Here is a 12228-nt window from a genome sequence, read left to right as displayed (position 1 = left end):
CCTTCTAAAATCAAGTCAACTTTACACAGCAGCACTCTAAGCTAAAGGAAAGAATTACAATTTAGCACATACGTATCCTGGCACTGATCTATTCTCAAATTCAAATTATAAAGGAACAATGGACAACTTCTCCTTAAGTATATGGAAAAAGCTATAATCTGCAGAAGTTTACTACAAAAGTGAACAGAACATGTTAATACTTAGCACGCTATGTTGGGAGGGAAAAAATCTCACCGCAGTAAAACAACGTGTGGCTACAATCACTGAACCTTGTTGAGGAAGGTACAGAGCACGGCATTACTGTATACATGGCAGCCTGTTCAGTAGGGAGCCAAGACATTCATAGCGATACAGCAAGCTTATTTGAGACCATTACAGTCACAGATGAAGCCTTCACTCCGTTTGCAGCTGTCCCTCTGTATGCTTAGGAATCTACTGAAATGTACATATCATCCCACACTTAGGTGTTAATATATTTGTATAATAAATTACTGCTACCCATTTTTTTCTGTAGTAAATTGAAATATGTCCAAAACAACACTCCAGATTTAAACACCCTTTAAGCACTTGAGACAAAAAAAAAAAAAAATTATTTAAAAAAAATTTTTCGGAGAAGGGAGAAACTATACTGGACTACTGTCTGGAAAACTGTTTAATATATAAAGGCACAGTTCTGCCCTCAGATATACTTGAAGTACAATTGTCTTCTATTACAGTTACACTGATGTAATTTAGAGTGAAACTGGGCTATAACCTACTGTCTGTAATTTCCAATATGTAATGCTGTATAAGTTCTAGTGAATGGGTGAGGTGAATTCCCCCTTTTCCCTGCCACTGCTGAATCCCATCTTAAGAATAAGTAATCAGGACACTAGAATTTTGGTAGGAATTCTGTAAAATTAAGTAGCATTCAATTAGCAGAAAATATGCATGAGAACATATTTTAACCAATTTTCCAGTGCCATAATTCTGTCTACGTGCATAACTGCCAAGAAATCAAGGTCCTCTGTTAACTGAAAGACCCCTTTAAAGGATTCTAGCCTTTGACCCTTTAACCAAAAACAACTTTAAAATGTGTATTGGAAATGTTCCAGTCAAAACTTTTAAAAGATGTCTGTCTAGATATAGTATTAATTGGGCAGAGAGATAAACCCATATACTGCAGACGAGAAAGAGAGAGACTATTAGGTTTTATATTTAACTGGGTCTGGAATAAACCAGAAATAGTACTTGAGGGCACCACAATTTCTATTCTTAAGGGTAGAAGTTTGCTTTTGAAAACACACTGATCCTCTGGTAGTTTATGATTTAAATTATGTGGTCATTGCCTCTGGTAGAGAGAGGAAAACTATCAGTATCCATTGATCCTGCAGTTTTGTAAATGATGAAATGTCTAAGAGCGGGCTGACACAACACCGGCCTCTGTCAAGTTGACATGAGTTGGAGACAGCAAGATAAGAGTGAACTTAAAACATCACAGACCTATAAAATAGCCTGGAAGGCAGAAGTTGCCAGTGCTGCTATCATGCAAAAGCAAAATGTAGAAGCCATATCTGTAGTCACTGAAATTATCTTCTTTGACTTAGCTTCTGTTCTTTCCATACTTGAAAAATGCTTGTTGAAATCTTCTTTACAAATTTCAGAGCTTCAAAACCTAAACAGGCTGACCAAATAATAGCTGCGTTTATAACCTGAAATATCTCTGCCTCTAAAAAAAATTCTCCAAGAAGAAACATGCTTTCGGAAATAAAATACTGTTAAAAAAATGACATGCTAAATTTGGTACAACTGTGGGCCTGGACCACTTAATTACTTTATGTGCATAAATGCCACACATTAATTCTTGCATCTATACCACATACCTTGTTTGGGAGGAAGTCAGATTTTTGGCTTAGCTGTCTAGATGGCTGAGGAAACTCAGGCTTGTGATCATGTGGCTGAGCTAAAGGAGAAACCACCTATACCTCATTACACCTAACCAAGGGTGAAAATCCTGGTCTCAATGAGGTCAATGGGAATTTTGCCATTGATTTCAATGGGACCAGAATTTCCTTCCAGGTATGTTAGTGAGGGAAGACTTTAAACCTGGACTACTCTGAGCAGAGACAAAGAGTTTTTGGTACAATCTGCATAACATACTCCCTCCCCACCCCCTTTTACAATGCAGTATTTTTCTGGTTTGATGATGAAAGACTTGTAGAATCTACAGTTCTTAATGTAGGTTTTAGTTTTAGTTTTGGTAAGCCAACATGATGCCTGCCAATCTGTAACACTTTTAGCAGTAACAGGCATTTATAGTTCTATGCTAGTTAGAAATGTTAAGTTGGTTTGCTATCCTCATCTTTTCTCTTATACAATACACACAGAACATATGACATTTAGCCCTTGTCTTCATGGGAAAGATTTTTCATACATTTCTCTACTATAACAAGCAGAATAGCTATAGTAAAAGAGTGGGTTCACCTTGCCTTGTTTATTCTAGGTTAAGCTACTTCCATTGAGTTATTGTGTCCACACAGCTCTGTGCTTTTTCAGAATAACGAAGCATACTGGGCAGATATCCCCTGATGCAACGTTCCACCACTAGGCGCTAGTAGCTACACACTCTGGTCTTTCTAAAATTGTGGAGTGTCTACCAAAACCTACTTGAATTTTGCACTTGCTCTCAAACCACGATTCCTCTCCTAGAGCAACGTAATGCCTCCCTGCAGCACCTCATAATTCATCTGTTTTTTGTGACCCAGCACCATTTTTGAACTGCTATCAGGCAGCAACAGGAACACTGCTAAGTGCCACAAGTCCTACTTCTTGTTCAGCCAATCGCTAAGAGAAACAAGTTTTTTTACATTTATAGGAGATAACGCTGTCCTCTTCTTATTTACGTCCCCAGAAAGTGAGAACAGGCATTTGCATGGCACTTTTGTAGCTGCCAGATATGCTAAACATTCGTATGTCCCTTCATGCTTTGGCCACCATTCCAGAGGACACGCGTCCATGCTGATGATGCTCATTAAAAAAATAATGCTTTAATTAAACTTGTGACTGAACTCCTCGGGGGGAGAACTGTATGATCCCTGCTCTGTTTTACCCGCATTCTGCCATATATTTCATGTTCTAGCAGTCTCGGATGATGACCCAGCATGTTATTCATTTTAGGAACACTTTTGCGGCAGATTTGACAAAACGCAAAGAAGGTACCAATGTGAGATTTCTAAAGATAGCTACAGCACTCGACCCAAGGTTTAAGAATCTCAAGTACCTTCCAACATCTGAGAGGGATGAGGTGTGGAGGATGCTTTCAGAATTCTTAAAAGAGCAACACTGCGATGCGGAAACTACAGAACACGATCGACCAAAAAAGAAAATCAACCTTTTGCTGGTGGCATCTGACCCAGATAATGAAAATGAACGTATTGGTCTGCACTGCTTTGTATTGTTATCGAGCAGAACCCATCATCAGCTGGACACATGTCCCCTGGAATGGTGGTTGAAGCATGAAGGGACATACGACTCTTTAGTGCATCTGGCACGTAAATATCTTGTGACACCGGCTACAACTGTGCCATGAGGACGCCTGTTCTCACTTTCAGGTGACATTGTAAACAAGAAGCAGGCATTATCAACTCCTGCAAATGTAAACAAACTTTTTTGAGTGTTTGGCTGAACAAGAAGTAGGACTGAGTGGACTTGAAGGATCTAAAATTTTACATTGTTTTATTTTTGAATGCATTTTTTGTACATAATTCTACATTTGTCAGTTCAACTTTCATGACAAAGAGATTGTACGATAGTACACCTCTACCCAGATATAACGCGACCCGATATAACACGAATTTGGATATAACGTGGTAAAGCAGCATTCGGAGGGGTGGGGGAGGCGAGATTGCGCAGATCAAAGCAAGTTCAATATAACGTGGTTTCACCTATAACACGGTAAGATTTTTTGGCTCCCAAGGACAGCGTTATATCGGGGTAGAGGTGTACTTGTATTAGGTGAACTGAAAAATACTATTTCTTTTTTTTTTTTTTACAGTGCAAATACTTGCAATAAAAAATTATAAAGTGAGTACGGTACACTTTGTATTGTGCTGTAATAGAAATCAGTATATTTGAAAATGTAGAGAACATCCAAAAACATTTAAATAAATGTTCTATTAATCGAGATGAATTTTTTTAATCGCACGATTATTCACAATTTTTTAATTGCTTGACATCCCTAGTAATAATCTGATAAAGGCTAACCTATTTTATGGAATGGGATAGAGAACTAAAACCAGTTTCGTTAGGTTCCATGGGTCCATTAATACTATGGACAATGCATTTTTCTGTTTAATAACACAGTATTTAGTACACAAGGAAATTAACGTGTAAGATCATTGGTTCTCAAGTATAGAAAATGACCTATATCCAATATTTCTGAAGGATGTAAATCCTCCATCACCCCCATACACGTAATGCATATGCCAATTATGAAATACAATATGTGGATGGGAAAGAGTGCTTTCTGGAACCCTGCAGTGCTTATTTTACTCCCTGGAGCATGAGAGTAGATTACCCTTATCTTACCATACATAATTACAAAGGATATTAGTAATAAAATTATCCCATCCTTTTTTAAATTCAGTCACAGCAGTAATTATCTATGATCTCCTGCAAAAATGAATTTCGCAGTGACTATACATTACACAGAAAGGCATTTTGTTTTATTCTTTTTAAGTTTACCTGTCATTAATTTCACTAAGTGAGCTCTTACTGGTATCATCTTATTAACAGGCTTAAATAGAATTTTAAAGTCTAAGGGTTTGGGATTTCTTAAACAGACTGATATCCCAATGAAAAGAGTACTATTACTCAATAGGAAGATAAATATTAAAGGAGCTTATGACTGAAACAATTAGAAGAGGTTTTAGTAATAATAATAATTACTAAGGAGAAAGTGTATTTTTTCAGCACAAATCCATTAGGTCTGATCCTACACAGGTTGGGTCTGTTCCAAGTGGATATGGAAAAACATGGTGAGGTCATGAGATTCAGAGCCTGGGCCAACTAATAGCTTTCATGAAGGCCTTGGGCCAAAATTTGCTCTCATATACAACTGGTATTAGTCCAGTGTAACTCTACTGAAGTCAGTGGATTTACACCAGTATCAATGAGCAGAATCTGGCCCCTTATTTCTCCTTTTGCACCATGGAGCCTCCCCTCTTCTTTAAATAGCACAGCAAGATTTGCTTTTAAGACAGGAAAATGGAACATAGGAAAACACATTATGTCAACAGCTTGTTCCTGAACTACACAGGACTTCATAGTCATTTAATGAACTAGGCTGTGAGAATAAACAGGACAACATAATTAGGCTGCTATCGATGCTTCAGCTTGATCTCTTTAGATCAGGGGTGGGCAAAGTACGACCCGCGGGCCGTTTTAATCCAGTCCTTGAACTCTTGCTGGGCAGCGGGGTCTGGGGCTTGCCCCACTCCGGCACTCCAGCTGGGGAGTAGGGTCGGAGGCCACTCCACGTGGCTCCCAGAAGCAGCGGCATGTCCCCCCTCCGGCTCCTACGCGTATGGGCAGCCAGGCTCCGCTCCGCACACCGCCCCACAGCTCCCAGCGGCCAGGGACCACCAATTTCAGAAAGGGGAACTACACAAAAATGAGGTGGTTAGTTAAACAGAAATTAAAGAGTACTGCACCAAAAGTGAAATCTCTGCAAGCTGTGTGAAACTTTTTAAAGACACCATAATAGAGACTCAAATGTATACCCCAAATTAAAAAACACAGTAAGAGAACAAAAAAAAAAAAAAAGAACCGCCGTGGCTAAACAACAAAATAAAAAGCAATGAGAGGCAAAAAGGCATCCTTTAAAAAGTGGAAGTTAAATCCTTCTGAGGAAAATAGAAAGGAGCATAAACACTGGCAAATGAAGTGTAAAAATACAATTAGGAAGGCCAAAAAATAATTTGAGGAAAAGTTAGCCAAAGACTCAAAAAGTAATTGCAATTTTTTTTTTTTTTTTAAGGACATCAGAAGCAGGAAGCCTGCTAAACAACCGGTGGGGCCACTGGACGATCGAGATGCTAAAGGAGCACTCAAGGACGAAAAGGGCATTGCGGAGAAACTTAAATGAATTCTTTGCATAGGTCTTCATGGCTGAGGATGTGAGGGAGATTCCCAAACCTGAGCCATTCTTCTTAGGTGACAAATCTGAGGAACTGTCCCAAATTGAGATATCAGAAGAGGTTTTGGAACAAATTGATAAATTAAACAGTAATAAGTCACCAGGACTAGATAGTATTCACCCAAGAGTTCTGAAGGAACTCAAATGTGAAATTGCAGAACTACTAATGGTAGTCTGTGACCTATCGTTTAAATCAGCTTCTGTACCAGATGACTGGAGGATAGCTAATGTGACACCAAATTTTAAAAAGGGCTCCAGAGGTGATCCCGGCAATTACAGGCCTGTAAACCCAACTTCAGTACCCGGCAAACTGGTTGAAATATAAGAACAATATTGTCAGACATGTAGAGGAACATAATTTGTTGAGGAAGAGTCAATATGGTTTTAATAAAGGGAAATCATGCCTCGCCAATCTACTAGAATTCTTTGAGGGGGTCAACAAGCATGTGGACCAAGGGGATCCACTGGATATAGTGTACTTAGATTTCTGTACTTAGTGTACAGAAAGCCTTTGACAAGGTCCCTCACCAAAGGCTCTAGGCAAAATAAGCTGTCATGGGAGAAGAGGGAAGATCCTCTCATGGATTGGTAACTGTTTAGGAAACAAAGGATAGGAATAAATGGTCAGTTTTCAGAATGGAGAGAGGTAAATAGTGGTGTCCCCCAAGGGTCTGTTCTGGGACCAGTCCTCTTCAACATATTCATAAATTATCTGGAAAAAGGGGTAAACAGTGAGGTGGCAAAATTTGCAAATGATACAAAACAACTCAAGATAGTTAAGACCCAGGCAGACTGTGAAGAGCTACAAAAGGATCTCTAAAAACTGGGTGACTGGGCAACAAAATGGCAGATGAAATTTAATGTTGATAAATGCAAAGTAATGCACATTGGAAAGCATAATCCCAACTACACATATAAAATGATGGGGTCTAAATTAGCTGTTACTACTCAAGAAAGAGATCTTGAAGTCATTGTGGATAGCTCTCTGAAAACATCCACTCACTGTGCAGGGGCAGTCAAAAAAACGAACAGAATGCTGGGAATAATTAAGAAAGGGATAGATAATAGGACAGAAAATATCATGTTGCCTTTATATAAATCCATGGTACGCCCACATCTTGAATACTGTGTGCAGATGTGGTCACCCCATCTCAAAAAAGATATATTGGAATTGGAAAAGGTTCAGAAAACGGCAACAAAAATGATTAGGGGTAAGGGATGGCTTCCGTATGAGGAGAGATTAATAAGACTGGAACTTTCAGCTTGGAAAAGAGTCGGCTAAGATTGAGGTCTATAAAATCATGACTGGATAAGGAAGTGTTGTTTACTACTTCTCATAATTCAAGAACTAGGGGTCACCAAATGAAATTAATAGGCAGCAGGTTTAAAACAAATAAAAGGAAGTATTTCTTCACACAATGCACAGTCAACCTCTGGAACTCCTTGCCAGAGGATGCTGTGAAGGCAAAGACCATAACAGGGTTCAAAAAAGAACTAGATAAATTCATGGAGGATAGATCCATCAATGGCTATTAGCCAGGATGGGCAGGAATGGTGACCGTAACCTCTGTTTGCCAGAAGCTTGGAATGAGAGACAGGATGAATCACTTGATGATTACTTGTTCTGTTCATTCCCTCTGGGGCATCTGGCACTGGCCACTGTCGGAAGACAGGATACTGGGCTAGATGGACCTTTCGTCCAGTAGGGCCGTTCTTATGTAAATACAAATATATTCATAATATTGTAAATGTGTAATGAACACTGTTCTTTGCTTGAATCATCTACAGAGCCTGCAACCCAAACGTTTTGCCACTATGTAAAATGTGATTATTAGGGCACTACCAAATTCAAAGCCGTGAAAAACGCATCATGGACAGTGAAATCTGATCTCTCCTGTGACATCTGGTGCCCAGCCGGGGGCTCCTTCCCTGCGCAGAGTTCCAGCTGCTAGTTCTGGTGGGGATGGGGAGAGACAAGACTTCCTCGTCTCCAGTAGAGACTGCTTCCAGGGCAAGTCAGACCCTCCTCTGGCTGCAGGAAGCTCGGCAACTCCAGCTGTCAGCCGCCTCTCCCCCCCCCCCGCCCCCTTTGGGCAGGAGACCGTTGGGAAAACCAGACATATGGTAATCCATCCCCCCCATCCTCTGTGACCCTCACTTCTGCGCTGCTGCTAATGGTGGCACTGGCTTTAGAGCTGGACACCCGGCCAGCAGCCTTCCTCTCCGACTGCCCAGCTCTGAAGGCAGCACCTCTGCCAGCAGCGCAGAAGTAAGGGTGGCAATCCCATGACCTCCTTACAATAGCCTTGTGACCCTCCCCCGACCACCTTTTGGGTCGGGACCACCAGTTACCAATACTGTGAAATGTCAGATGTAAACATCTGAAAACGTGAAACTGACTGATTTTAAAGCCTCCTGGTCATGAAACTGAACAAAATGGAACTTGAATTTGGTAGGGCACTAGTGATTACCCACTGTGAAAGTAACTTTAAACAAAAATGAAATTAGCCAGTCTGTTTTCATTGGCTAGTTGAGCGAAATACATAATTTTCCTAAGTGATTCTAAATGCATAACCTGCGTAAACAAACTAACTAGTGAAATTCTTATAATTATTCAGTTTTCATAAACCCTATTGTTATTAGAGACAAGGTGGGTGAGTAGTTACCATTTACGATAAACAATCTGTTCCACCTTGTGTTAGCAGTGATGCTCTAAATAGGTTTCCCAGACCTGCAGAGTTCTGTGTAAGATTGAAAGTGTCTCTCTCTTACCAACAGAAGCCGGTCTGATAAAAGATATTACCTCACCCACCTTGTCTCTCTAATATCCTGAGACAACATGGCTACAATACTGCATACTACATTGCTATTAACAGATGAAAGGACATTTTAAAAAGTCCTTTTAATTAATTGGGGCAACTCAACCAAATATTGATGTGAGACTGTTTTCTGAAGTGCAACACTTTGTTTTAAAGGTTTTTGTTGTCAGGACCTACATTTAAAGTCAGCAGCAGATCGAAGTCTAAAGCCTCCATTCCATTAGCACAGACCTCTGCATTCAGGTGGGTATGCAGTAGTAGAGCCTGATGCAGGACTGGAACCATTGTGAAGATATCAATAATTATTCTAAACATTCCTCCTCAGCAAATCGGATTTCTCTTATTAAAGGAGTGGGGGAAACAATGCCACCTCACCACATAAGTGATTCTGACTATTAGAGGGCATAATAAATATTACTGTACTATGTAACTGCATTTTATGTAGGGATGTTGTTGACCACGATTAACTGCAGGTTAAAAATCTGCAGTCCTATAAAATACAATTTGAATTGTTTGTTATATGTTTGTTATAATAAGTGGCTGCATAATCATCTTTTACCTCAAGAATGAATTTCAAGTAGATCACCTAATTTTTTTTAATAGTAGTTTAATCAATATACACTTACTGCCTCTCATACACTTTGTATTACTGTAATGTCTTTGAGTCTTTAATGTATTTGGTTGCTCCTCAATTTTCTCTTGCAGTTTAGACCAATCCCGAACTGAAATTGCTAACTGAGGAAGTGTGTGCAAGGCTGCAGGAACCGCAGAAAATTTATTTTGATGGCTTACACAATACAAAAACTACTATTTTTTAATGATCCATACTCTAAAGCTGGATACTATTAAATCTTGTTTGCAGTTTTCCTGCTTAAGATGGAGTGACTGAAGATCTTACTGAGATAGGGAGATAAAAAGTGATGAATCTGATATAATTTATAAATCTGCGGGGGAGATACCAAAATCTTGACACCCCTTAAATAGCTAACCCCAGCTCATCAGAAAGGTCCCACATCCTCTCCCTTTTCCAGACCTGGTGACCAAAGCACCAGGCTGCCAGGTGACTTGCACACTGAGGTCCAGCACACACACCAGTACCTCAACCACCATTGCTCTAAGCATTACGCTTCCCCGGCTGCCTGGCTCCTTTGCACTGAAACCTGGACAGCGGATATCTTCTTGGGGTTGGACATCGCAACCTGCCTGCTCCTGCCACGGACAGTACTGTGACTCCGGCCTGAGCTGGTTCTCGTGGCAGGCCATTCCTCCGGCATGCAGTCCGGAGACCGTAGCACCCAACACACCCACCAGTTTGCGGGCCCTGCACCATGAAGCCGCCCCTATCAAAAGGTCTCGAGGCACAGCTGCTCCCCGCTTCGCCCCAGAGCCCACTGCTCCGCCTCTAGGTGCTACCTGCTGTATCCACCCTCTTCACTGTGGGGCGGAGGCCATATACCCAGTGGCCAGGCACCTGAGCTGCATTGCCCCATGCTCCTGGGCGGGACTGCGCCCCCTACCTGCTACAGCCGTGCACAGGGTGACCCTGCTGGGTCTGCCTATGCCTGATGCTGCACTTGTTGCTGGGGGGAGAGTGGAGAAACACCAACCTGCACCAGGGTTAGCCCAGGGTACAGCCCCCCCCATGGCGTTGCCCCCCTGCCCCGGGTACAACCCTCCCATGGCACTGCCCGCTCCCCCGGCCCCAGATACAGCCCCCCCCCCGCGGCGCTGCTCCCCCCCGATACAGCCCCCCACGGTACTGCTACCCCCAGGTACAGCCCCCTCCTCGTGCTGCTCCCCCATGACGCAGCTCCCCCCGGGTACAGCCCCCCCCGCCATGGCGCTGCCGCCCCCCCGCCCCGGGCACAGCCCCCCTCCCCCCATGGCGCTGCCGCCCCCACGCCCCGGGCACAGCCATGGGGCTGGGGAAAGAGACCAGCGGCTGCTGTCTCTGTTAGCAGCTGGTGCCTGTTGCTTTTGGGCGCGGCTGCCCTGTCCCCGAGGCGGGGAAGGTGAAACTGACCCGCTCCTCTGGCTGCCGGTGTCTGTGCCGGGCTCCCGCAGCTTCCGCGTCCCCATCGCACCCGCAGTCTCCGGGCAGCAGCAGCCCCGCCATGGAGCCCATTCCTCTCCGACACCAGCGCCCCCTGCTCCCGGGGGCAGCCTGGCCCACAGCGCCGCCGCCTCTGCCCGGGCGGGGGGCGAGCCCCAGCGCGCTGCTCCGCCGCACAATGCCCGCCGCGGCCGCCGCCTGGCAGGGCGGGTCTGTGCGGTCACGGGGTCTGGGGGAGGTGGCGAGCGCCAGCACGGGGTGGGGAAGGGCGTGGGGATGGGACCCGTGGGGCTGGCTGGCTGCGTGAGGCAGAGCCGAGGCAGCACGTGTCTGCGGGCGGGAGGACCCAGCCTGGGCGTGCGTCTGGCCGAAGAGAGGGAGGTGGCTGGGGCTGTGTACGTGAGGCTGAGCGGCGGCGTGAGTGTGAGTGGAGGGAGGCTGAATTTTTATATTCCAGCACTGCCCGTAGGAACACAGAATTAAAGACAAAGCCCCAGAGCCCTTCCCTGCAGGATCGAGCTAACTCCTACTGAGTTCAGGGGAAGCTGTTCACATCCTGCTGTAGGGGAGAATGTGGCCCTGACAGTCAGTATTTAATATACTGTAATCTGAAGCCCCCACCGGACCCTGGGACTATTTTATTTTTCTTGTCACAGTTTTAATACTCTTCCCTAGATTTCCCAAACTTAGTCCACACACTGCTAGTGGTGGCGGCCACCAGATCATATGCTGGAGAGCTGAATGGTTTTATGGTGCAACTTGCTACTCCTTATTTCTAGCTTCTAAATTCCAATAAAAGCCAAAACCATATTAAAAATGTTCCTGTCACCTTCTATAAAATAAGCAATGGCTGTAGGCAGGGCCGGATTTACAGTTTACGCCTCCTAGGCACAGCATCTTCAGCACCTCCCTGGCCACAATTGACCTTCCTGTATTCAGTAAAAAATGAAACTTCTAACCCACTTTTAACTTTTAGGTGCCCGTAGGATGCGGGTGCTCCAGGCATGTGCCTAATTGGAAATCTGGCCTTGGCTGTAGGGAGCTGCAACAGTGATCTTGCATGATCGTGAATGAGAAGAGAGATGGTCTGTTGTTTTGACAAGGGGGTGTCGGTGTCTAGGGACCAGCAAAGTATAACATTTTAATGAAACCCTTCCTCACTGTTACAACGTTAAGCAGTT

The 12228-nt window shown here is 43.5% G+C and overlaps 1 protein-coding gene across 1 annotated transcript in view; it reads right to left on the bottom strand.

The window, feature by feature from the left end:
• FAM241A (family with sequence similarity 241 member A) overlaps positions 1–11263 on the bottom strand; it is a 39384-nt gene extending 28121 nt beyond the window's left edge. The window contains exon 1 of the mRNA XM_034771615.1: positions 11018–11263. Coding sequence (XP_034627506.1) covers positions 11018–11119 — 102 coding nt within the window. The 5' untranslated portion in view covers positions 11120–11263. The remainder of the gene's footprint in view (positions 1–11017) is intronic.
• Positions 11264–12228: the final 965 nt, after the last annotated feature.

This window comes from Trachemys scripta, chromosome 5 (assembly GCF_013100865.1).
Source record: "Trachemys scripta elegans isolate TJP31775 chromosome 5, CAS_Tse_1.0, whole genome shotgun sequence".
Taxonomy (NCBI): domain Eukaryota; kingdom Metazoa; phylum Chordata; order Testudines; family Emydidae; genus Trachemys; species Trachemys scripta.
The sequence above is the reverse complement of the archived record's forward strand: the minus strand, read 5'-3'. Positions and strand labels throughout refer to the sequence as shown.